Below are 27,541 nucleotides of genomic sequence, written 5' to 3' on the forward strand. Positions count from 1 at the left end.
TCCAGTCATTTGGTTTATTATAAGAAAAGCAGAAACATATTACAGTTCTGAGGATGAGACAGGAATCATTTTGAGCAGAAAAACTTCAACTAACAGATTTGCTCTATTTACCCCATTAGACACACGTATATGTACATACAGTCATTAAAATAAAGTACACTCTCAGTTCCAGAACTTTAATAATCTCTACAGATACTAAAACTATCTGAATCTAACCTCAAGTGGAAAACCAAAGAAGACGTTAACATGGAACATGTGGCCAAAAATTAAATACACTGCCAGGAAAAAACCCCTCCAAATAATAAAACCCTAGAATTTAAAGAGGGTGTAGTTAATTTTACACAGACTATTTGTTGTAACAGCAGCTGGTTGAACCATCAAGAGATGGTTATGATTATGAATATGGTGAAAAGAGCTACAGCAGGGCCAGGCAAGAAGAGATAAAAATATTAATAAAACATGTCAAACTAATCCCAGAACCAAAGAACCATCTGGATGTGATCAGCAGCAGGAGATAAATCCAAACAAAGCGGTAAATTACAACAAACATTAAGGAATAAAATGAACTTATAGTGTTGAGCTTCCTTAAAGATTCACAGCTAACGTAGAACTTTTCTCATCCAAACGAGCGGATTGGAGAAGCGAACTGAGGGGAGGATTCTCAGTAAATCAGCAGTGACACATCTGGAGTCGTCTTTACACGCTCTGGGCATCAGTGGTGTCTGGAAAAACACATTTTGTTACATTTGTAACGAGTTTCCGTTACAAATGTGAGCAAAACACAATTGTCATAAAAACATAATTTTGTTATTGTGGTGCTTTCATTAAATAAAAGACTAAATTAAAATCACGTGTGAATAAGCCTGTTCACATAAGTCATTAAAAATTATGCTGCATCATGAGCATCCAAACACTTGCTAACTTCCTTTCTGGTTTGCGGCAGAGGAAACATCTGGTTGTTGATAATGTGACTCGTGTGATGCAAAAAATGTTTACATTGCAGTTTTGCACAATAAAGAAATTTTGATACGTGCGCCAATCTTTTAATCATAAAACAAGTTTATTATACTTGCTGTGTTTCCATTTTCAAAATGTCGAACTGTGCAATTATATGCCCAATAGAAACGCAGCTAGTGATGTACAGGTGGTGCTTCCAGACGCTTTGATCCGAGGACATTTCCACTGACCATTTAACTACACGTTTTCATATTTTGAAGTTAAATCTGTTTAATGGAAACACTAATTTGGAAAAAACATTTTCGTTTTCCGATAAAATTTTGGCACTAGGATGAGGTAGTTTTTCAGTCGTATCAAAATTGGTTTATTTTGAAAAATTGCAATGGAACACATTTTTGCATCACACAAGTCACATGATCAACAACCGGATGTTGCCACTGGCACAAGTCATGAAGAAGATGATGACGGGAAGTAGCAGGAGGATCATAACATTGTTTTTCACATTAAACTTATTCATGTGTGGCTTTAATTGCATTTCTTATTTCATGGAAACACCATAATTGTGATATTTAATGTGATAATATTTTTTCACATTAGCGGAATATGGACAAAGTTTTGTGTACATTTGGAACAGAGACGCAGCTCTCGGTCCTTCCTACCTGGTTCCTTCAGAGCCTGAGCGTTCCCCACCAGCCCGGTCAGCAGCTCGGCGTTCCCATTCAGGATCTCCACGGACAGGTTGTTGTTCTGCTGCTCCTCCACAATCCTCTTCTGCAGCTCCTCCTGTTGGCACACAGCACACATGACACCCTGTCCGCTGGTTGCTTTCAGAGTCATGGACTGCAAAGTTCCTTCCACACACCTCACACATCACTGTAAGCTGCAGAGGAACGTCATCCACCTTGACGAAGTCTTCCTCGTCCGACTTTTGACTCGTGTTTCCCGATCCGATCTCCTGCACAAGAGAAAGCTGAGCATCATTAGTAAAAGGATTTAACATGAACGACTCGTGTTGAGCAGAGTGACAACAAACAAACTCACGTCGCTGCTAACGAGGACGGGCGAGTCTGAGCTGGGGCTGCTGCTGCTGCTGGTCGTCTCCTTGGGAACGTCATGGGAGGGTTCAGCAGCCCCCTCTGCAGCAGCAGCAGCATCAGCCCCAGCTTCCTGCTGCTCCTCTGGGCTCTGGAGCTCCACCAGAGTGTGCTCTTCAGCTGAGGAGTCCAAGGTCTCAGCTGGATTACTGACCTCTGCAGGACAGGAGGAGATGTGCACCATTAAAACCTGAGATGGGGAGACTCATCAGGTCGCGTCTTCATTCAGAACAGAGGGGAAGAGCTCGAAAAGCTCTGGGATTCCTCCAGAGCATCCACTAAGAGATGAAATGTTACTATCCTACTGAACAAACTGGATTTTTTTCCTCTTTCTCATAATTTTTGAGCATGGAATTTATTTGACTGGTTTGATGATTTGTCCAGTTTTTAATTTTTAAAGCACCGACATAATGTATGAGCAAATTAAGGAATGCAGCAGAATAACATAACAGAATGTAGGAACTATATTTGTACAAAGCCAGTACAAACATAACTGAATAATCCAATCAACAGAGGCCAGTGTATCATTCGTAGGCCTTCCAGAAAAATCAATCAACTGGATTTTTAACCATTTATGCTTCATTTTCTTTGTTTATAAAGAGGTTTTATGTTGTTGTGTGCCGACTAGAAATGACTAAAAACATAAACGTCCTTCTTTATTCACATAAAAAGTAACTGAAATTACATTGGGCTCACCGTTTGTTTCTGAACAGCTCTGTTCAGAGATTTTTTCCTCAGGTTCGCTGCTGGTTGTGAGCTGGAATGAAGCACAAACACAAAGTTAAAATCTCAGTGAACAGAGCAGCTGCTTGGCGCTACAGAAACACATTCTCATCAAGGCTCACCGCCGCAACGACTTCCTGCTCCACCTGTCCGTCAGCTGAAACCTGCAGAGATGTTTGGACGTCCACAGGTCCAGCTTCAAACTCCTCCACCTCCTCCTCGTCGTTTTCATCCTCTCCGCTGCCGTAGTTGGTCAGAGCCTGAGTCTCTGCTTTAGACAGACCTAAAGACAAGAAAATCACATCAACTCAGGTCAAAGCCGGATTGACTTAAAGCATTTATTTATTTTTTTAAACACAAAGACATAAATGTACTGAATGAATTGTTTTGATAACTCTACATCAGAACAGGACACCTGAACACACCAACAGGTCAAACATGTAAAAACATCTTTCATTTGTTCAGTCAGTTCAATTAGAAGCAGAACAGTCAAACTGAAACTGACAAAAACAACAGGTTGACTATGTTGGTTAAACATGTAAAAAATAAACCGCTACAAACTTATTTCAAATGGTTCAGAAAGTGAAATTAAAAATTCTAAATATAATATAAAACAAATAATAAAGCATGATATCGCTCATGCACAATGCATAGAACTAGACTGAATAGATCTGCCCTTATAGATCAGGTGCAATTTCATCAACACCTGATTCAGAATTTTTTTCAATATTAGAACTGGTACAAATATTACTATCAGATTACTGCGTCACTATTGAAAACAATATTATATTAGAAATATTATTTGAGAATTCCTGCAGCTTGTTTTTTTTTAATGCTTCACTTACTGATTGACAGGGGAGCTGCTTCCTCATGTCCTTCATCATCATCCTCCTCCTCTTCACCTTCTGACCCATGGCTGCTCCTGCTGCTCCTCCCCTCAGTCTGCAGGTAATCCTCCTGCAGGACACCAGATTCTTGCTTTTCTGTCTCATCTTGGTCCTGTGAGAAACATTGGGCAGTTTGTTCTAAATCAAACAGGTCAAATTCTGAAAACAACTAATTTCCCCTTTCAGTATAAATGCATCAAAACATTTAGAAGGAACAACATTTCCAACCACTAATTAAATGCAGGCTGCAAGCTTAATAGCTTGAACTTTGATAAAAAACATTTTTATTTGATAAACTCTAGAAAAAGTATGTAGAACACAACAATCCTGCTTAAAGGCTAAAAAAATCTGGATTATTCCAATAACTCACCTTGTCCTCATCAGTTAATACTGGAGAAACAGGCTTAACAGCATCTGTTTCCGAGTTCTCCTAATCAACCGCAATTAACACAAGACTTTAATTAGTTCAACGGGATTTCACATCATAGAAAAGTGGGATGTAAAATGTAATTGACAGTAAATAACCTCCAGGTTCTGATTTCTTTTACAGAGCTGTGGAGACTTTTTCTTATTTTTATATTTAGCTCCCAGGTTGGCGGCGGCGTTGCTGCTGTCCAGATCCTGCATCAGCTTGAAGAAGGCCAGCTCATTAAAGAGGATCTCTGAGATCTCCACCAGCAGGTCCTCCCCGCAGTCCCTCAGCGTACGGCCCTCAAATTTACACAGAGATTCCTGAACGACACAAAAAGGAGAGGTTTTTCAGTAATGTTGCCTCGACGTGTTGGGTCTGCATGGCAGGGAGCAGGAAGCTGGTCCTACCTGCAGGATTCCTCCCAGCTGCTTGTGGAAGAAGCGAACAAACTCCTTGCTCTCGTCGTTTTGCTGGGTGAGAGTCAACACCATGCGGCGCACGGATGTCAGCAGCTGATGGGAACACACTTCGTTCATGTTCTCCTTCAAAAAAAAATTTTTTTAAATCAAGAAAACAGATCAGTCAAAATTCCAGGAAACTTTGAAATCTATCGATTTATTTATTTAGAACAAACAAAAAGTAAAAAGAATATATATATATATATATATATATATATATATATATATATATATATATATATATATATATATATATAAATCAAATGATCATTCCTAGTTGACATGCAATTTTACATTTTCTGTTCGAAGAGGAGGAGGTTGATGGTACAAGGTCTTATGATTTCCTGCTGCTCTCATACTCATCAACTTATAAGCATTTAAGTCTCCAAAAACCAGATAAACTTAAATTATTTCCACATTACATGACACTTAAATCTCACATTCTCATCCTTAACTGTACAATTACTTACATATTTTTTATATCATCAATAGCATTTTTGGTCTTTGAAACAGTCATCTTATACAACATATTTCCCAATAAGCTCCTTTTTAAACATTTTTTTAAGCTGGTAAATATTTATACTTTTTTTTAACTCATCATTCCAATCCATTCCATAAATCTACTCCACACACTGATAAACAAAAACTCTAATGCGTAATTTTAAAAAAAATGTCCTTCTCATTTTTTGTATATTTTGTGGAAGATGATAGTTTCTTACTCTAAACTGTACATGAATTGTATAGTTTTAAATGTTACAAGGTCCCAGAATTTCAGTACATTTGATTTAAAAAAATAACAGGTTTTTTTTTGTTTTTTTTACTGTACCTTGAGGAAGGGAATGACTTCGGTCATGATGGCTTTAATCTGCCGGTCCAGCTGCTGGGTGTCGATCTGAGGGCAGTGCACACCGTTGGCTGCACTTTCTGCACACAGACAGCATCACTTAGCGCGGAGGCTTCAACAGCACAATGAAAGAGACAACCACAGCTCCAGGTTTTCTGGACGTGCTGAGCTCAAAGCTTTGTCATGTGATCGTATACCTTCCACTGGTTCAGCGATGTTAGCAGAAGCACCTCTAGCATTTGTCGTGTCAGACCTGCTGCTGGCACTGCGAGGGTTAAACTCGGCTTTAAGCTTCATGCGCTCATACTCCCTAATCCTCACCAGAGCTTTGTCTAAATGAATCACCGTGTTGCCTGTCAGAGAGGCACAGAGAGGAGGGCAAGGAGAGAGACAGAAAGAACGTGAAGGGTTCAACAATCAATGAGCTGAAGGAAGAGGAATGGAATGAATATTAATGCAACCAGCTTTACAGCACAGGAACACAGTTTCCCAGCCTCACTCTGAATTGATTACAGTGAGGTCGGCTAATGAAAGGTAGCCAATTTACTCTGCAGCATTAATCCTAATGTGTAAACTGGTTGGTTAAAGATGAAACTTGAGAAGCCCTGTTAAAAAAAAAAAAGTACCAGATCCTTCGTTAAAGTTCCAAGTTATAAGCAAAGCACTTAGTCAGTACACAAAGGGGAAGGGAGAGGAGAGTGAACCGTAAACCTGAACCTGATGTTTAAAAAGAAAACGAAGCAGCACAGAAACATGTGTACGCATACCCAGGTCATCACTAGCAAAAGGTTCCAGGTTGGAGGAGGTTGACATGTTGCTGTCGTTATCAACAGATTCTGCATCTTCTCTCCTCTTTAGGTCCTGCTCATGCCTCAAGTTCTTCTCCAACACCTCCTGAAACAACAAGGCGGTCTTTGTTAGGGTTCACGTTAAACACACATGTTCACTTTTTAAACGCCTGTAATCCTAACCCAACAGAGTTGTTAATGTGCAGTCATTGCCGGTCGTGGTAGAGCGGAGTTCAGATGCTGCAGTCACAGGAGGGCTGGTCAACCTGTCCACTGTGGCAAACGAGGCACCAGCATTGTTGATGTTTTGGTTTATGATTTCTGTGAAGAACGTTTCTCTTGCATGTTTCAGTGCTGAATGTGGTCTCTCTTAGTAGATTTCATAATGAATGCGAAGTCGAGTTTTACGCCACGTATCCTGAGCCCTCCGGCAGAGGCTTCTTTCACTTCTTACTAGTGGAGCAGTTCTCCACGGAGATTTCTTCATCTGTACTTTAACGGGATCGTTCAATTTCGCTGACTGAAATTTTTAAAAGAAAATTTCTTAAAGGAAACGGCACTTTTGAAAAAACTCAAATGGAAACGGCATTTTTTTTTTTTTTTCACATGCTCAACAGCTGGATGATGCTACTGGTGGAAACGATGTAGAAGATAACAGGAAGTAGTAGCAGGATGATAATTACATATTGCGTGTAACTGTTCACATCTGTCCCTGCCTTGATTTTTACTGACTTATCACATAGACAAGCTTATTCAAGTCTGATTTTAATTTAATTTCTTATTTAATAGAATTGTGAAATTGTGTTTTTTCGATGTTATCAGAACACAGACTAAGATTTGCTCACATTTGTAATGAAAACGCAGCTGCTGCTGTCTGAAATTTGAGAACTGAGAGTAAACCTAATGACAGATGTCAGCTGTGTTGTCTTCAGCCAAAGAGACCCACCCACTCACCCACCCACCTAAACCCTTTAAACGTGTGTTAATTTAAAGGTTTGATTCATGACAGCTAAATCAAACCTATTATTGGTTGTTGTGTTTCTCTTATTCGCACAGGAATCCTACTGTATTTCACCATTTGGGGGCAGAAATGGGGCAGATGCATTCTGGGAGTAGACAAGTGTAGAACTAATGTCTGCTCCCTTTCCACTAGATGCAATCCTGTGTTTTCAAAACATATGTTGCCACGGTATTGCAAGTGACATCAAGGATTTTTCTTCAGATGGATATTGATTTTGAAATTTTAGCACAAAGATGGCCCTGCTTCCTAAAGAATCCACGGACACAGGGGAAATACGGGGCAATTTTATAGACGCTTTAACAACTTCCCCAGAATGTTTTCCTTACAGATCAGGAGGGGGAAAAAAACTCCAACATTTCACCCATCACTCTTGAACAAAGGGAATATTCAGACAGACAAAAGACCTGACTCCCAATTAGCACAACTCTGGGGACCTTGGGAGAGAACAAAGAACACATGTCTAATCTGGCAAAAGAGACGCAGAGAGATGAGGGTCATTTTTTATAGACGGGCTTCTGAGGCTCTGCTGTCGAGTCAAATTCAAAGGCAATGAAGAAGGGCGAGAGAAAATTAAGATCAGAGAATAAAGAAACATGGAAGGATGACAGGGGACAAGACAGAGACAGATGAAAGGAGACAAGGCTGAGTGAGAAACTAATGAAAGATGCATTTAAATATAGAAGAGGGAGGATGTTAAGGAAGTGGAGGGAGGGGTTGGCTATAAGGGCTGAAGGAGAGAATAAAAGGAAATCTAAAACATGAGAAAACAAAAAGGTTACAGATGGAGAGTTCAGTGCCTTGGAAAAGTATTCATAGCCCTCAAACTTTGTCAGATTGTGTCACGTTACAAACGCAAACCTTAATAAATTTTATTGGGATTTTACCTGAGAGTAAAAACAAAGTAGTGCAGAATTGTTAAAGGGACGGAAAACGATAAGCGTATTTGGTATGTATTCAGGCCCCTTTTAACTGAATGCAATAAAACTCAAAAATAAATTAGGTAACTCTTCAGGGAAGATTTTCTACAGCAGGAACAGAAAAGCTAATCAGAATTGAGAGAGAGTGAAACAGAGAGAGAAAAAGAGAAAACTATAGAGAGAAAGAGAGACGCAGACAGAGCGAAAAAGAAAGAGCATCATAGCATGTTCCTGCCTAGTCCAAGTCATGTCAGTCGATATCGGTAATTATTGATCAGTTTTTTGTTTTAAATATTTGAAATAATGCCAAACTGGTGGCAGGACCTTTTCTGTTTTATCCGCAGTTTTCATTTCATGGCGTTTTTTATTTTTAATCAGTTATGGAGGCACTGTGGAGAAACCTGAAACTGCTGCTGCACACAATACCCAAAACAGGTTACCTAGCAACAGGTTGTTGGCCATCCCCCAGAATGCTCTGTGGTTCTGTGAAATGACTCAATATTCCATCAGACATATATATCTATTGATATGGATCACGTGTCTGTTTCAACATATATTGTTATTGATTTATTATCCAGCCTCAACACCGACTAACGGCCAACTCACTTCATCACTGGTGACCAGACTCTGGCTGGGAGTCAGCTCAGACTGAGAGCCTGCTGTCCACACAACTGACCCCAGAGGGGGCAGCTGGTCCTCGGCTGCGCGCCTCACTGCCAGGTGCTTGGTCACTATGTCCTGTGGGAAACACACCATTACTGCAAAAAAACACAACTGTTTACAAAGTGTTTTTGGTCTAGTTTCTAGTGAAAATATCTCAATACACTTGAAATAAGAGAAAACTAACTCAGAAGTACATTTTCAGCAAGATATAGGAGCTTAATTTAAGTAAATAATGATTTAATATTTTCATTTTCATGAAAATGTAGGAACAACGTTCTAGTTCCTACATCTTGCTGAAAAGTTACTTGTAAATTAGTTTTGTCTTATTTCAAGTGCACTAAGATATTTGCACTAGAATCTAGACCAAAAATATTTGGTAAGATTTTGAGTTTTTGCAGTGCATCTGATATTTTAATGTTTTTGTGTCAGTTCATTCTCTGTTTAATGGTGGCTCATTAGATCCTGTCGCAGGTTTCTCCCAAAATACACATCTCCATTTAAAACACCGGCTTAGACAGACAGATGATTAGGGGAACGGGAGTCACCTGCAGCGAATACAGAGCTCTTTGGCGTAAATAGTCTGTGTTGAGCAGCTGTAGCTCATGGAAGAGCTCGATGAGAAAGTGGGGTCTCGACTCATTCTGCGATATCAGAGTGGCCACCTCGGAGTAAATGGTCTCCCGCAGCGCCTCGAACAAGGAGAAGTCACTGCTCGCATCTACAAGCCAGAGATTTCATGTCAGCCTTAGGAACATTTGGTGTTTTAACTGATCAAAACTAAATAAAGAAATGACACTTTTACTGAGCAAAAAAGGTTGCACATAAAAGTAGATAGCATAGGGAGGGCTTAGGTAAATAAAAGGCATGCATGATGGTTAGATAATAAGAACCAAGTGATGGAAGACGTGCATGGTGACTTTACCTGGAGCTTCTGTGCATGCAATTCTGTTAGAGAGGAAGGGAGTTCTCCAAGCATAAGCTGTGAGTAGGATAAATTAAAAGCAACTTGTGTCAAAATAAAATAGTCAGGGCAATGACAAATGTGCAAAGAAACATAACTGAATCAGAAGAAACTGAAAATGAAGCTAAAAATGAAGAAAAATATTGTGAATAATAATAAATTCATGGACTCATAAAGGTATAGTGGGAGCGTTGAGCGGTGAGCGGTGGAGCCGTACCGGAGGACAGGTCGTTCCGTTTGGTTCCGAGCCTCGCCTTGCTGTCCAGTTTTTCTTGAGTCAGTTTGTCCAACAGAATCTGATTCTGGTCTTTGTGATGAGACGAGGCTGCCCTCTCCTGGCCGAACTCTGCAGGGCTGCTGAAGCTGTCGCTGTCTTGACCTGGAGGACAAAATGAAACAATGAAATCTGGTAATATCTATTTTATTAAGCTTGATGTATTCATACATGTGAGAAGCGTGTTTAGTAAACTGCGAGCAGAGTGAGAATGGTGACCTTCGCTGTTCTTGTTGTGCCCTTTGCTCTTCCTGCGTCTGTTTTTGGAGGTTTTGCTTCGAGAAGCCAGGTTGGCTTGTGCGGAGGCCTTTTTCCCAGCCTTGAAGGTCTTTGTAACCATGGCAGGATCGTCGGGATCGGGAATACTGCAAAAGCTGTCCTGTGATGCCTTAAACTCCTGGTGCCTAGACTGGGATTTGTTAAAAGTGGGGGACGAGGGAGGAGAATCCTGCAGCTCCGCTTTAGACGGCAGATGTCGGGTTATGTTATTGGTGTAGGAAGTGTTCAGTCGCGCAGCTGATCTAAAAAAAAATAAAAAAAATGGAACAATGAAAATACAAGCAGAAATTAAAATATAAACCTAAATAACAGACAATAAATATACAATAAATATCTTGTCTTACCCTCTTTCCGAAGCTGTATTGAGAGGAGAACGCTGCAGTGGCGGAGGGAAACCCATGTACTCGGTTTTAATCGATGTGTTGGGATCCAGTTTATGACGTTCAGGTGAAGCTGGACCTTCTGCACTCTGAGGAAACTCACCCATGGCACCAGGGAACGGCGGAAACAAGTTGAAGCCTCAGGTGAGGATGAAAGACAAGAGAAACGTTTAACACACTGGCAAGAAAAAAAGAAGAAAAAAAACCTCAGACTTCCTATTCTTCATTTATTGCAAAAAAAGGGATAATTTTTAACCTAAAAATCTGCTGCTTCTTGTGCAAGGTTAGGCCTTTCATGATAAATTTTGCTGGGCGATAAATTGTGTCAGGAGTTATGATCAACGATAACATTGTTATTTTCAGGAAACAAAATGGAAATAATGCAAGAATAGTCACTCAAAGACCAATAAACTTTCAATTCTAACGAACATTTAATACATGGAATTAGAAGACATTTTAAATATTCAAAATAAATAAACAAAACAACAGAAACAACAAATAAAATGAACTATGAAGCCTCTGTAAACAAAATTGTTGTTTAAAAAAAAGGGCTAGTAGAAACCAAAACACCACACTGAAGACTTTGGTCATGCAGTTTTTTACGAAAAGAGCGAAAAAAGAAAAATTCTACGTCATGAAAATGAAAATTATTGATCTTGTTCCAATTTATCATGCAATTAATTGATTAATTGCTTATTGCGACAGGCAAGATAAGCCCCAAAATTGGTCAATATGAATGCCATACCAGGGGAGAACGGAGATAAGGCGGAGTTCGCCACGTTGATAGCTGAAGGATGCATCGTAGAGGTGAAAGGAAGGAAGATGCCGGAGGCGGAGGAGCTGGGACCGGACTCCTGAGCCGAACTCCGCTTCTGCGTCTGCCAACCTGCTGCTGAGGGGGAGGGCTGCTGCTGCTGCTGCTGCTGCTGCTGCTGGCGGATCAGGTCGTTCAGAACCTGTTTCAGCCTGAAAGCAAAGGGAAACGTTGCAGACAAATCATCTTAAAGAACTGACTCCTGTTTATTGATACAAGTTTGTCGTTCCACCTCTGGACGTTGCTTTGCTGCCAGGCCAGCTGGGTGTAGCACTGGTTGAGCTGATGCATCACCAGGTGGACTTGAGGTGACGACACGTTGTTGGGTAAGACGCTGTACTGACCCGTCAGCAGGGTTTGTAACATGTATGACAGAGTCTGTGGACAAAAAGCATCACTTTCACTGAGTAAATATCATGATGGAATACCAGCACAGCTGTTAGTCAGAAGCTGTTCAGACACGGGGTTAGCGTGTGAAGCTGCTTTTATTATGACAGTTTTAGATTAAACAAGTGCATTTGTTAGAGAATGCTTTAAAGATATCAATAAACCAGTCTATGGTGAGATATGATGGACTGGAGAGTAAAGCTGCAGTCACACGGTTTCCATCTTGCTATGTTTGTATATATAGAAAAGACTTGTGATATGCGAGTTATATTCCTCCAAAAAGAATCTGAGGACTAATAAGATACATTTACAGAAGCACTGATCTGATATCAATATATGTATTTGTCCCAATTTTGGAATTTCTCATTGCACTTTCTGAACCATTTGAAAGAATGTTTGTTGCAGTTTATTCTTTGAACGTTTATCAACCTATTGTTTTTTCCTTGTCAGTTTATTATTTATTTTATAAATAATAAACTTTATTTATAAAATAAATAAAGTTAGGAGTCAGTGCACTCCTAACTGCACTGACTGAACAAATTAAAGTTGGTTTTACATGTTTGACCAAGCCTATGAAGCTGTTGGTGTATTAAAATATGCTGGACTGGTGCAGAGCTTTCAAATAAATGTGTAGTTCAGTACAAAAAGAAAGGTTTAAAGTCATTTCAGTGTTGTTTTCCTGTATTGGATCGGTACTGAATCTCAGATATTTGTATCGGTATCAGAAGTGAAGAAAGTGGACGGGTGCATCCTGAGACAGAGCCACGGTTTTACTTTGGGCTCAGATTTCCTGAAATTTTCATTTTCCTGAAATTTGGTCATCCTGTTCAGATTGTTACAGAATTTATTGCTTCCAGAGTCAGAAGAATGAGTCAACATGTTTACATAGTTGGAAACCATATGAGAGTCTGAGATTCTGAATTTTGGTCTAACAGCTCAGATGTGAACATGAAGCCATTCCATCCTGAATCAGACCAGAACATCCACCAGTGACACCTGTCAGAACCAGGTCCAAACAGAGAGCATGTGTCTGTTTGGATCACTCACCTGTTGGTCCTGCAGGAGCGTCTGACACATGCTGGTGCTGAAGTCCAGCTGCCTCTGGAGCTGGTTTATCTGCTCCTGCCAGTGGATGGAGCCCTCAGCGAAGGAGAGCTCTGAGGCCCAGCGTAGGTTCTCCTGACGTCGGACGCCTCCATGCTGGCCTGCAGGCGGTTTCGTGCCTCGGCTCTGATCCTTCGCCTTCGTCTCGTTGTGAAGATGAGCCTCGGCGTCGCCGGAAAAGGCTGCCGGAGGCTTCAGGTTACTGAAGCATTGAGCGCACACAGACGGAGAAAGAGATGACAGATCTCACACCAGCAGGCCTAAAACGGTCAAAGTGTGGACCTTCTGCCGGCTGGACTCACCTTCCCTGATTCTTCCTGTTACTGTAGGAGCTCTGGTTCATCCTTGACGAGTAGATGTGGATGTCATCATCGGAGCTGCTCTCTGTACATTCTTCCTCTTCCTCCTCAGCGCACATCTCAGAGTGATAATCATCCGCTTCCTCATTCTCATCATCCAGGTTGCAAGGACTGGAACCCCATGTGGCCATTGTTCTAATAACAAATGAGAATCATGAGAGGAGACGCACCGAGCCAATAGTAATATCTGTATCGGTCACTATTTTTAAAAAAAAATTTAGATTTTTTTTCCCAGTCCATGAGGGCAGATGTATTCAGCCAAATTCTACGCTTTATTATTTATTTTACATTATATTTAAAATGTCTAGTTGCACTTTCTGAACTACTGGAAAAAGGTTTGTTGCAGTTTATTATTTACATGCTTGACCAAGCTTGGGAAGCTGTTGGTGTATTAAAATGTGCTGTACTAGTGGATATTTATCAAATTCATTTGTAATTCAGTACATTTTTGTCTGCATTTAAATTAAACATTTTAAATCAATCCAGTACTGTTTTTCTGTATTAGATCAGTGTCAGCAATAATAAACCTCAGATATCAGCTAATCCTGAATACATGTAGCTGCTGGTGGAGCAACAATTAATACTTCAAACAATAATACCAGGATGACAACAGAGCTTTAAACTAGACACGTATTCACAAAAGTCAAGCTCAAAAGTACTTTATTGACCCCCAAGAGAAATGAAACATTGCAACTGATTTGACAGGAAGTGCGTCTCCTACCTTTCATCCCTGTTGATGGACTGCGAGAGAGTAGCACTCCCCTCCTGCTCTTCCATCTGACAGGGGGAGTCACGGAAACCGCTTCGTCTCTGATGTTCGGCCATCAGTGACTCCAGCTGCTTTCGCCGCTGTCGCAGGTCTTCTCGCAGAATTTGTCTCCGCCTCATTTCGGACCAAAGCTGCTGGCGGGGCAAAAACGGAGAGCCCTCATGACGAGATGCTTACGGTTTGGAAAGTGTTTTGGGTGGAGATTGAGGGTGTGAATCTGTTACCTCGTTGTCAGTGACGGAAGAAGAAGCTGCCTCCTGAGCAGTGGGTTTGAGCACGGTTAAGTTGGTTTTGGGTCCCGGGGAAGGAGAAGCTTTGAAGTTAGCAGGGGTGGAAGCTGCAAGCGGAGCCTTCCTCAGCAGACCCTGTTGGCTGCCTGTGCTGGACACAGACGACTGCAGAGGAGGAAATACTTTTACTTTTAAATCAAATGATCAAATCCCATTAGCATTAGCATGATGTTTCTAATTACTGGTGCAAGCTTTAAAGCTAGAGTATGTAACTTTTATAAACAATATGTTTCTTCCTGTGAAAAGAAAAAAAAAATGTCGAGCTCCTCTGCTTTGTCCCAATGCTCTAGAAATATGTTTAGGGGTAGGAGTTTATAAGTTCTCACTTCTTCCTACCCCATTTTGAGCATGATATGTTAACTGAAACAAAAAAATCTGTATTTTCTCTTCTTTCTTATGCACTTCTTGTTACTGTGCACTATTTTATTTTATATTTGTATCATGTTCGAATAAAATTTCATTTCATTTCATTTCATTTCAAATACACTGCTCAACCAATCAGAGCCAGGAGGAGGGTGTTAACGTTGTCAGTCATGCTCGTGTGCACAGTGCTCATGTTCTCTCCTTTTCTCTCTGCTACGCTACAGCTAGTTCAACACAACAAAGCCGGTCATGAATGTTAAGTCCAGTTAGCATGATGACGATGGATAAACAGTTTTTGTGTAAGTTGTCTCTCCGTCCAAAGCACATTGAGCAGCACATACATGAATGTGATTAACATCGCTAAGATCCTCCTCTTGGCTCTGATTGGTTGTTTGTCACCAGGAGCAACACATTTATCCATATTATGATACTAGCTCATGGAGGAGCTTGATGTTTTTACAGATTATCTGTCTCATCCTAAAAGGTCCAGAAAAAAAAAAAGATTCCATGAATAATTTATATTCCTAGTTTTGGGAATGCTGAATCGATTCAAAATGCTCACAAATTAATTTTAAAATACATTGTCCACCTTTGCGGGTCCTGTTTGTGAGAATATTGCACATCACATTACACGTCCACTCGGCCGTGTGGGTTTGGAATAATTCTTAATAATGGGTTTGGAATAATTCTTTGATATTTTTTATTACTCTTTATATATTGGTAAATGTTCTATTTATTAAGAGTGACTTTTTCTCTTGTCATTCACATAATTTAAACAATCTCTAGACTGTTGATTTGTATTAATCTTTGTTTCCTTGTTTCAATTCTTTTAATTAGTTTGTTATTTTTATTTCTTCTCTTATTTCTGATCTTCTAAATATGTCAAGTGTCATGTCTCCATCCTAACGTCACTACATTACATTTTGCAAATCGGACGCCTAGAGTTTGGACGGGTGCTGCTCCCCTCCCAAAGCTTTTGTTGATCTAAAGGAGGACTCTACGTCAAGGATTTCCTCCAGAGAAGAAACAGAATTTCACTTTTTTTTTCTTTCACAATTTAGTACACATAAACTCTCAATAATTTTTGGACAAGCAAATTTGTAATTTAAACTTTTAGCTGTTTAGAATCAGATACCGGAAGGTCGGGGCAGGTCCACTGCAAGTCCTGGATCTTTCCTTGGATTTCTATGAGTCTCTGTCTCTCCTCATGAAGCTGCCTCAGCTCCTGCTTCTGCTGACGTAACTTCTCCTCGTACAGCTTCTCCCTGTTAGAAAAACACATGATAATTACATAACTCAACAACAAGTTGCAGGACTAGATGCTAACGGTTCATTTTACTGCACCTGGCCTTGATGGAGAGAGTTAGGTCTCTTGGACTCTGTTTGGATCCGGCCCCTGAGGCCCCGCACACAGCAGGTCGGGTGTTATTGGGCTGCTGGTGTAAAGCTTCTTCGTCATTGGCTGTTGTTCCATCTGTGTCATCACTCTGTGTCACAAACAGATCCACAGACTCATTGTTTCTTTATCACAACATTAGATTTTCTATTCTTTACAAAGAATTAAAAATGATAAAAATATTAATTCTGTTAAAGAAACAACTGCTTTATGCTTCCAAGCACTTTTAAAACAATTCACCAGCAGGAGCTGATTGCTACAGGAGCAACCAGCTCATTGAAAATAATAACATCTGTTTTAACTAGTGAGGTTTAAAACTGTTTTAACTAGTGAGGTTTAAAATAGAGAAAACAGTCAGTTCTGCTAATCAAGGGAAACGTGAAGATGAAACACCTTCACAAATGACTGCTCAAGTGTTTCTGTTATAACATAATTTTTTTTCTATGTACTTGAGGCGAGAAATGGGTGTTTAGCAATAAAAGTTTTAATTCAAATGTTCTGGGAAAATACTATAATGGTAGATGATACAAGTGCTTTAATAACAGGTGGAAAACTTTTTAGTAAAGTTAGTTGATGTTCTTCAGTTCAACCAATCCAGTTAGTTAGCCAGACTCTGCGTGTCGTACCTGAACCATGGCAACCAGCTCCTGCAGCTGCCTCAGCTTCTGCGTCGCCGTCTGGCGGTGAACCTTGGGAGGGAAACCCGCAGCGTTCCCAAAGCTGCTCCCTCGACTGGACTCCGATGCACTGTCTGGAAGAATGGCCCGGCCTCCTTCATCATTATCCACGCCGTCTTCATCATCATCCTCATCCTTTACCTGCACGTAAGGGAGGTCCCTGTTGTACTGGCACTCTAAATCAAGATAAAAGTTAAAACCATGGTAAATAAGGTCATGTTCACATAAACCTAAAGATGAGTGAATCTCAAATAGAACTTTTAAAATGTAATTTAACAACAGTTTTTAGTAAAACTTGTAAAACTAGTATTCTGTTGAACCATACCAGAGTGTTTCATTTGTGCATTTAAGTATTTTTCTTTACACCTGCTAGCTGAAATCTGACTTAAGTCTTTCAGACTTTAGAATTTTTTTTTACATTTATATTTATTTTATATTTCTTTAACACGCTGTGTTTTTGAAGTTACATATTTTGTTTAGCTAAACCCAATTTAAGAAAAAGGCAGAAAATGTGGAATATTATCTATGATATTGTTAAAGATATTTAATAAAATTTATTGACATTATTGTTTGGCAATATCACTCACCCATATTGCAGACATACAAGAATGAACAATAAGCAATTAATCTATTAATCGCATGACAAATTAAAATGAGCTTGATAATTTCCATTTTGATTATTTTTTTTTGAAGGGCAATTTTGTTCACAGAGACATCAAAATCCATTTTATTTATGGTTTTGGTTGCATGCGTGTGGTTTTAGTTTGGATATTTAAAATGTTTTCCAGTTCCAGTGTGGAGTTATGTGGACAAAATTAAAAGCATATTAGTCTTTGAGAGGAAAAACCTATTAAAGTATTATTATGCCTTTATCAACATATTACCTGAAAATGCTCTCAAAACAACATTATCAGTCATCGCAATAATTTCTGGGACAACTGATCATCCAGCAAAATTTGTCATCGTAACAGGCAGAGCCTAAGTTTGAAAACATTTACGAGCCAGCAGGAACCCTGATGTAAACAACAGAAACTGCTAATATAAGATGAGACTATTAGTTTTGCTGTATTAGAAACACTAACCTGTTGGCGATAATACTTCCAGTACTTATATGTAATTAATTCTGTAACAACTGTCATTTACGAGTATATGATTTTATGAACATTTTCTTACAAAACCCCCCAACGTAAATCCTCTAACTACACTGCAGCCATAAGAATGAATGTTTTTCCTCAGGTCTAGTGTCACTGTGCGTTGCTTGAGCAGACCTATAGGCGTGGTGACGTTGAGGCTGCGGAGGTTGGCTGCTGCTCGGTTGTTGATTTCACACTCGGTGTTGAGTCGACCGTCCTGGTTGTTTGTGGTGCCGCTCCTGAAGCTGCGGCCATTGGTCAGGCTATTCAAGTCTGCCCGGTTACTGCTGCGCGGTGGGTTTCTGGAGACACAGAGGGGAGCATCACTGATGCAGTCCAGGACGATCAGTATGGAATGTGACCAACTGACAGCCATGACGACATTTAGCCATAATTACATGCCAAATCGAATGAGAAAGTCGCTTGTAAAACAAAAAAAACAGAGACCATTTCTACATGTATTCGGTCGGTTATTTTTCCCACCCACCTAAGGTTTGCACCAGAATGGCGATTCTCATGCTCCAACTCAAACACAGTTTCAAACATGGATCCATCCTCCGTCTCATCTTCATCCTCCTCCTCATCATCATCATCAGCCTCTTTCACATTTTCATTAACGGCATCCACCATCATATCAGACGTCTGCTCGTAGTACTGAACCAACTCCCTCAGTTCATTAAGGCGCTTATGGACCTCCTTCAGCTTCCTGTTGCCAGATGAGACAAAATGATGAATGCAGCTTCAGTGGAAAACTTTATATTCACTCATAATTTGGACAAGTGTTACATTTCTGCTTCTTTTAATGGTTTATTTAAAGACGGCATCCCATTGCATTGTGGGGGATGACTATGCAACGACAACACAACCTCAATGGCGTTTAAAGTAAAAATGAGGTGATCTAATATTTAAACCCTATTAACACTTTATGGACCGAGCAGGAAATAAAAAAATCTGTAAATATAAGATAAAACAGGAGGATAGTGCAAAGAAGAAATGTAGAAAATAAATCAATATATGATTTTAAAAAAGGGAATTATTAAATTATTGAATAAATACAGAATATGAAAAAAATGTGATCAAAAAAAGAATAAGATCAGAAATAAAATGGAAAATGAAATGCCTGATTATGTTAAAAATGATCATTTATGTTACATTGTATAGTTAAATAGGTTGGGAAGGTTCTATAAATTTTTTTGGATGCAATATTTCACACATTAAAAGACTATCAAGCCAAATATGTATTTCTATGTTCATTTCCATTTTTCCTGGCACAGTGCTAATTAAAGAAAAAAGAATTACATACACAATCAAACTTGCCTAAATATGTAAGCCGTTATTTGTAAAAGTTAAAAACACAAAAATCCTAAAGCAACATCACATTGATAATGCTGATGGATGAAAGTAAGTTTCCAGCCAGGACTGCATTTCAAAAAAACACTAAAAATTTAATTTAGCAGAGGAAAACTAAAACTGGTCCTCAGGTGATGGACAGCAGAAAGTTCACCTATGCTTCAAAACACTCTGCTGTTCATATCTGACTCTGAGCTCATAGCTGTGTGTGTGTTTGTACCTGAGCTTGTCTGAAGAACCGGAGCCGTCCTGTTGTGTGAATAAAGGCTGAAAGGAAGTGGAGGCTGCATTGGAGCAGAGAGCTGATGTACAATCTGAAGATCCTCCTAAACTTGGACTGCACTGTGCTGACAAGCCCCGACCTGAAGGACCCCACAGGAAATTCATCACCACTTCTTAAAGGTTAAAGCTGCACTAAGGTTGAAAAAAAAAGAAGGCTGAAAAAGAACCATACATGGGTTGTTGTTCAGAGTCTGGTCTCGCAGTGAATGCAACTCTTGCAGAATCTTGTCCATTGTTTGCTTTTTGTCTTTAAGTTCTTGTAACTTGGTGAGTTTGGCAGTGGGGGCCGCTCCCTCGGCGTCCAGACCGGCATGCGGGCCAGAAGCGGAGTGGAGGAGCGGTCTGTGCTGAGGTGGACCAACAGCATGGTGGGGGCGGGACCAGGACACTTCTCCGGAGAGGGACAGGCTCTGAGCCTGACGACGGTTATCTGGCACCGTTTTGGTCTGGTGGAAGACAGCAGCTTACCCCTTAACCAACTGTCTAATGTTAAATCTACTAGCTTTAATACTTACGGTAACAGCTACATTTATTAGCATCTGTAATAAGATCTTTAACTCATTTTTTTTCCAGCAGCAAACCTCTCACACTGTACTTTAAGACTTTTTGTACATCTTTAATATGCATGTTAATTATTGTGGCCAGCACTAGATGAAAGGTCAGCACACAGTTTGAGTATTTTAAAGAAGGTATGGATATATCAGGGCAGTTACCATGGTAACTTACCCATAGATACAGTTTCTCCTGTACCTGAGAGTCATGCAGCTGGTTGTGGAAACGCTGAATCAGCTCATTTAATTCTTCATTCAGTTCTGATGTGATGCTCAGGCCGGAAACACTGCCGGTGGTTTCTGTCACGACTGCAGACGAGAACAAATGTTAAAAGAGCAAAAAATATATCAAGTGTCTTTCTGACAATATTTTTGGAAAACTTATTCCCAAAATTTAAACATTTAGCTCCAAAACAGAAAAGTGTATGTATGAATATTTCAGTTTTATTCCTACAATGTATCTAAAAAAGTTGTTTGTGAGGAAAGAAGAAATGGAACTGAAATGATGAGTGACTGAAAAGATCTACCTAAGCTCCAGATAGAACAAGTTTGAAAACGTGCGTCTCTGTGGGCCTGTACATCACCTGTGTCTTCGATCACAGCGAGCGCCTGCTCTGCACTGTGCTGCATGGCCATTAGAGCTTCCTGTCGGCCCTGCAGCGCTCTGAGCTGCTCCTGCTGCTCCAGCATCTTCTTCAGCAGCTCATGCTGCTTACGCAGGTTCTCCAGCTCCTCCTTCTGGTCAGCATGCACACCCTCTGTCCTACCACCCTGAAAATTCACAATACAAAATTTTAAGCACCAAGGGTCAATGGTTCAGAGGAACAGAGAGGTGAAGAAGTATGCACAAACGGGTTGGGCAGAAAAACGGTTTGTTAAATTCCAGTAGATTAACTAATAACATCCGCTTAGATCTTCCTTTAGTGTTGTAGTTTGTCCTCTTTTCCTAGGAATTTAAAGTTTAAAATATTAAACAATCTCCCACAAATGTACTCACTGTTATATTTGAAGCATTTGAAGACTGAACCTCAATGTTAAGGGAGGAGCTGTCAGCCAGTGACCCTGATCCAACCGCGGAGTCCAGCGTCCCGACCTCACAGTCACTCTCCTGGGCCTGGAGAAAAGTCACAAACATTCATCAGGAACTTATGCTACATGCCGAAGAAAGTAACTGTACGAGTTAAACTTCAGAACACAATAAGAAGAAATGGAATAACTAAATTTTAAAACTAAAAAAAAATACAAATCTGAACCAAACCCCAGAGAGAATACATATGCAAGAAGTTAACTTTTACATATTCCACTTAAAACATCAAAGGAGAACAATTATGCGTTTTCCTGGCACATAGGCCCCTTTAGAACACAATCCAGTAACTATGTTAATGTCTACTTTATAAAAATGCTATATATATATATAAAATTACTTTTAAAAAACTGACTTCATAATTTAGTGCCTTAAAATTGGAAAATTCCTGCTCTTTCTAAACCTCTGCCTTTAGGACAACGTGGCTCCTTTATTTACTTTTTATCAACGTTTTGACCAGCGTTACAGAGAAGTAGCTCTTATAATGACCTCAGCAGACGTGCAGTTCCACCAGGTGTTTGCTAAATACTCCTGGTTAGTCTGAAGGAACCGAGTGAGGAAGTTGCAATCAAGGGCCGAAGCTTGGAAACTGCAGCTCCGAGGAGGAGCTGCATCTCGAAGGCGGGGCTAGATCCCACAAAACGTTTTGCAGAGATGAATGGTTGCCAAGGGAGATACAAGGATTTCTCAAACATACATGGAAGAAATACTCCAGGTAAGTTTTTGGTGAGGGAATAACATTATAACATCATGTAAAGCTCAAAAAATTAGATTTTACATAATACTGCCCCTTTAAAATCATACACCTGTCAGCCACCCAGCAACAGGTTTCTTTCTTTATGATTTTGAGGAATTGTTTACTCAGGCCATATTCCTTTGAAGTAACTTAGCTAAAGTCTTAAAGCATTAAAAAAAAAAAAAAACATTACAGATATGCATGAGAAAACCGGACACACTTACAAGCATTTTCTGCAGGAAGCGTAGATAGGACTTCTCCTGCTCCTTGAGGTGGTCGATGAGGTAAGAGAGACGCTCAACGTTAGCGGGAACGTCATTCTTTTCCACCAGATCATCCCTCATGGCGCTGGCCTTACTGATGTATTCCCGAATCTGAACCAGTTTGCTCACCACCTGAGAGCGCACAAATGGGAGTATGGTGGAGGTTTGTGATGAAGAGAAGAAAAACACCTAAAAATATTAGGTGAGCATCTGTAGATATAGCTGTGACTGGTACACACGAGGGCTGAGAGGGGGCTGGGCAAGATACTCGCAGGGCGCCATTGGTGGCATATTTAGAAGCTGTCCTATATATGGTCTGGTTTTAGCTGCACAACCTCTCCCTCACTTTCATCCTAGTTTTGGTTTTTCCCCAAGCAGTCGAGAGAACTGCCATGTACAAATACACAGCCGTACAGAGACACAAAGAAGCTTTCACCCTGCTTCAAAGGGTTTTTCACATCTTGTCGCTTTCTGTTGCAATTTTATACGACAGACCAACACAAAGTAGTGAATAACCAAAGTGAAAGTAAATGGTATGGCTCTCAATTTATATTTTTTTGGAAAGAAATTTTTAAAACTCTGCAGTGAATGTTTTTGGCTTTCTGCTCAAAATATGACTCGGCCCCACAAGCCGTCCAGTTAGAGAAAAGCAAAAAGCAGAGCAAGGATGAAGGTGGGAGATCTAGGATCATTGGTTGACATGACAACAAGTCATTATGATCTCAGATATGTCAGGTATTTAAAGCTCTAGTAAGCTTGAGTAGCTTTACAAAAAAATAAAAAAAAACAGGCCAAGACTTTTGCTTTGAAATGGTGGAGATAAACCCAGAGCAAGTGCAGCTTCAGCAGAACCTGGTTCTACTCCGTACTGACACAGCCACACCTCACATTTGTTGTATTTGTGTTTGTAATATTTTTTGAAAACCATTAAATAAAAAGCTGCATTTTAATTTTACTTCCAATTCATCATTACTTTTGTTTTGGTCCATCAAAATAACATGCGTTGAAGTTAGGGCTGGACTATAAATCTATAACAATATATATCACAACAGACATATGATGTGATCAATATCAATAAATAATGTGTCTGATAGAATATTCAATATGTCATTTATACAATATTCACTGAACTCCGATCCAGAACGACACAACATTCTGGCATTCTGACGAGGAAAGGCTTCAACTCACTCACTCAGTCTTTGGTTACCTAGCAACAACCTGCTGAGTACTGTGTGCAGCAGCAGTTTCAGGTTCCAGTTTCAGTTGCATGGAGTGAAAACTGTGGGTACAACAGCAACGGTCATGCCACCAGTTTGGCGTTACTTCAGATATTTAAAACAAAAAACTAATCGATATCAATTATATTGATATCGACTGACAGGTTTTTCAGCCACATCATCCGGGAGTAATTGAAGTTTGTGGTAATAATGTAAAATGCTAGCTTTTCAATCGTTTTGCAAGTTTTTCTATTTTTGACAGCATCAAACACTTGGTCACTGCCATACAGACGTCTCTAACCACAAAGAATTACCTGGCTGCTGTCTATTTTGGGCTCTGGCCTCCCGTACTCTCTCTGCATCAGAAGTCCTCTGTCTGTCCCACAGCGACTCATCCTTGGCGACTCCTTGCCAGGACCTACGGGACTTAATGTTTCCCTCCACCCTGGACTCTGCTTCTTGGTTTCCTTGGTGATAGCTGGGGTAGTTGGGGCAGAAGCTGAGGGATGGAGCAGCTCTTTGCTCTTGTTAGTGTTGACATGCAGAGGCAGGTAGTTGAAAGGCTTCTTGTTCTCTCCGGCTAGCTGCCTCTGGTTGTTGGCAGCCGTGACGCGGCCCTGGGAGTCACTGCCGACGCTCCGCTGGTTGACCAAAGATCAGACCACAAAGATCATTACTTGGGCTCTTAGCCGTGATTTTCGTTTTCAAACTTCAAGCGACATAGATGTACAAGCACTCATCAGTCATGCCCTTTTTGTGCCTTACAGTTTAAAAAAATATCACAAAACATCATTTAATAGGAAATGGTTTTCAGTAACAAAACATGAAGCTGTTATTTGATATAAGAGCATCATCTAACATTCTGCTGGTAAACTAAAAAGACCCTCCTATGAGTCAAACTGCTGCTATGACAGTAGAGTGGAGGAATGTGATCTTCTGACAAATGATGTTTCAGGCATTTTCCTGATTCAGTAAATCATGTATGAAAGGGGTTTTAAAGCCAAACAAATCAACTGCAAATCCTGAAGGTAGATCTGAGACTGTGGGGAACTTTGACAGAATTTTACGCACATTAATAGGCTACAGTTACACAACATGCAAATGCAAAACAAAAAAACAATTGAATAAAATATTGGACTTCAGAGAAACACCAGGATTGATCACCAAAACCTGCTCTAGGTAGGCTTAGTTAGTAATGAGTGGTCTCCATGGAGACATCAACCTCCCAGGAAATGCCAGCAGTTCTGTCTCCAACTTCAAATGACTTTTTTTTCCCCCCCTGGGTCATTAAACTATTTTTTAAACTTTCGTATCCTTTTTTTTTTTTTTTTTTACTGGTTTTTATTTTATATTTTTAAATATGTTCTGTGGATATTTCATACAAATATTAAAGATCCACAAAAGCAAAAATATGTTGATTGACCTGTACAGACTTGGTTGAGTTCTGCAGTCACATAACAACCAAAACTCCTGAGACACTGAAGAGTTTCATCCCACTCCCAGTCAGTCCCCTCAGCTACTTTCCTTATTAGATACTTCATGTGGATCCAGAACGTCAAAGACATTGTGATGTCTACCTCATCCAGGTCTGTGAAATTGATCCTTTGGCGCAGCTTGTCCAGTTCAGCCTGGTCAGGAACAGACATTTGGGTCGTGTATTTGATGTGGGGAAAAGAATGAGGAGTGCGTGTTCTCCTGCGGCCGGCCCCTGGGGTGGACTCTGGTGAAATATCATTGGTCAGGCGGCTCTCCACTGTTGCAGAAAGCTTCTTCTTGTTCTTCTCTGTCGACCGGTTAGCTTTCTTTTGCTGAATCCCCCAGTTCTGCTCAAACACGACAGCAAACGTAAGAAATGTTGTTTGTTAATAATAAAAAAAAAACTTCTCTGCAAAGACTAATGATGGGAGACGCAAATATAAAATGTTAATCACACTTTTTGTGACATTTATCGTAATGGCAAGCTCAGTGAGGATCACAGGTATTAAAACTGCAATGATGATTTTTGCATTGAAAATGAATGGCAACAGAAAGCCTTGTATCTCCAGACAGGCTCTACATTAGGAATGCAAACTTGTTCTTATTTTGGCCAAAACTGTCAAGTCCAAAGTAATCGCAGCCCAAAAAGAAAAACAAGCAAAAAATTATATTGAGTATTGTTTTTACCCGCTCAACAATAAAATACACTTATAATACTTTAATCCAACAAATAAACCAGTCACATTTTTTTTGTAGGAAAGTGATAAATCATTGTACATCTAAAACTTGAAGGCTTTGCATGTTTGCCTTAATAAAGAATGGTATCTAGTTTGCACATTCTTCTGGACACTATTGGGAAAAAATATATACATTTGGTCTACTCTCAGAAATAAGAAGATAATTTTGAAGATGCTTGCTTGTCAAATGTAATAAAAAACAGATTTGGGTGTGCCAATGTCTGCCTTCAATTAAAACTTGCTGGACAGATGCAGTTCTATTTAATTTAAAATGGAGGATATAAATTACAAGACTATTTATTTATTTTTTGCTCAAATACCCAATATCTGATTTTGAAGCCAGCAAACATTGACTGCTTCTAATTGACAGTTATTATTGCAAGATTATACATTCAATTGGTTTTTGTTTTATTAAGGTTGATAAAGAGTGTTCTATAAAGGAGCTAGATTGACAAACCATTGTATAATGTACAGATAAAATAATAGGAAAATAACTGGTACCATAGGTCTGTATGTTGTATTGCCAAAAACGATGTGTAAGTGGGACTTTGTGTAAGTGTCAGCCCTTACCATGTTGTTCAGTCTGTCTTCCAGACTGCCATTGGGTGCTGTCCAGGTCTGCAACTCTTCTGCACTGTCATCAAATGGAGCACCTCCGGTTGCCATGTCACCCACTTACAGCTTGCTGGAAAGAACAACAAACAGTGTGAGGGTCAATTTCCAGAACAGGAAAACAAGAAAATTCAGTTCGAAACCCCAAAGTAAGAGAGCTGTTACATAAACTGCTTCACTTCAATCATAATTTATAACGAATGTTCATCAGTGTACTACTTCTACTGTGTTTGTATTCACAACAGGCACAAATGAGTTTTTTCGACAACAATTTAAAATTAGATTTGTATGTAATATTGATTATTATCACAAAAAGACTCCTCAAAACTGCTTACCGGTTTCAAATCAGTTAGCCAAAAACGAAAACATAATTATTATTCTAAGCTGTAACACCAAACGTTAGAGGTTAACGTTGACATGAGTTCATACTTATTTGCGACAAACATTAACCTTCCACGGTGTAACTTTTCCGTAACTCTACGAGAACGAAAAAAACCGTTATGGTTAATTGGTGACCTGTCGTTTAGCGTTAGCTGCAGCTGGGTTGTGCGTGGTGGTGATGGCCCGCTTGGACTGACCGTCTCTTCACGGCGCGAGAGGCTAGCACGAGCTTCCAGTTAGGTCCTTCGTTACCAAGTAAAAAGTGAAACAACAGCCATTGTCGTAGCCACTCTTATCAGTTCGCACTAGACTTGATGCTTGGTGAACTCCACTAGCCTAACGTTTGTGACTTATTTCCAACCACGAGTCGCCATGGCAACAAACAATACGATATTTTTGTATTGTACTTAAGTATTTTCACTTTTTGTATTAGGCTTACCCTAAATCATTGCTAACAAGTTGCTAAAGTTGTATGTCTTAACAATTTAGGTGGCTAATACCCATTAGCTTGGTCCCAGCTTCACACAACACAGACAACTTAAAATATATCCGTAATAAAATATTTGATATAAAATAAAAAATCCAGCATAACGTTTAGAAATCTACTATCTTCTTAGTTACTTGCACGGGTACCGTTTGTACACCTACAGAGGCTAACAAACGTCAACAAGGCAAGCTGTGGCTGGCTTCAAACACAGCTAGCTAAACATTTTTAAACCGGAAAATTATCTCACCGTTTAAAACAATAAAACAGACTCGCAGTGACAAGCCTCGTATACTCAAGTAAAGACAGTATCTGTTCTTCTGCTAATCCACGAATCTGTAACTATTTTCCATGGCTCCCAACATCGCAGCAACCAACTATGGTACTAGCCTGATATTACAACCTCCCAACAACAGGT

General features: G+C 39.8%; 1 protein-coding gene across 7 annotated transcripts; it reads right to left on the bottom strand.

Annotated features, from left to right (window-relative positions):
* On the bottom strand, positions 1 to 27,541 carry pcm1 (pericentriolar material 1). Of its 7 annotated transcripts, XM_007549610.2 has the most exons (41): positions 26,837 to 27,163; positions 26,594 to 26,735; positions 26,217 to 26,331; positions 25,011 to 25,256; positions 23,748 to 24,074; positions 22,178 to 22,348; positions 21,131 to 21,247; positions 20,718 to 20,904; positions 20,333 to 20,442; positions 19,755 to 20,028; positions 19,521 to 19,662; positions 18,438 to 18,656; positions 18,086 to 18,252; positions 16,767 to 16,993; positions 16,089 to 16,231; positions 15,880 to 16,009; positions 14,316 to 14,486; positions 14,044 to 14,225; positions 13,266 to 13,457; positions 12,907 to 13,165; positions 11,705 to 11,850; positions 11,404 to 11,624; positions 10,623 to 10,797; positions 10,219 to 10,520; positions 9,943 to 10,104; positions 9,687 to 9,743; positions 9,310 to 9,482; positions 8,708 to 8,839; positions 6,143 to 6,269; positions 5,573 to 5,728; positions 5,358 to 5,455; positions 4,481 to 4,615; positions 4,187 to 4,393; positions 4,032 to 4,091; positions 3,620 to 3,773; positions 2,897 to 3,057; positions 2,748 to 2,808; positions 1,999 to 2,207; positions 1,820 to 1,912; positions 1,617 to 1,740; positions 1 to 722 (listed from the first exon to the last, which is right to left on the bottom strand). In XM_007549610.2, exons 3-41 carry the CDS (start codon positions 26,310 to 26,312, stop codon positions 697 to 699), a joined length of 6,339 nt encoding a protein of 2,112 aa, XP_007549672.1. In that variant the 5' UTR covers positions 26,313 to 26,331; positions 26,594 to 26,735; positions 26,837 to 27,163; the 3' UTR covers positions 1 to 696. The 7 variants fall into 7 exon arrangements, with proteins under 7 accessions (XP_007549672.1, XP_007549674.1, XP_016525788.1 ...); XM_007549612.2 differs by lacking the exons at positions 26,594 to 26,735; positions 26,837 to 27,163 and adding an exon at positions 27,374 to 27,541 and having other exon boundaries at positions 14,044 to 14,222; XM_016670302.1 differs by lacking the exons at positions 26,594 to 26,735; positions 26,837 to 27,163 and adding an exon at positions 27,374 to 27,541 and having other exon boundaries at positions 1,617 to 1,737.

This window comes from Poecilia formosa, unplaced genomic scaffold, assembly GCF_000485575.1.
Source record: "Poecilia formosa unplaced genomic scaffold, Poecilia_formosa-5.1.2 Scaffold32, whole genome shotgun sequence".
NCBI lineage: Eukaryota > Metazoa > Chordata > Actinopteri > Cyprinodontiformes > Poeciliidae > Poecilia > Poecilia formosa.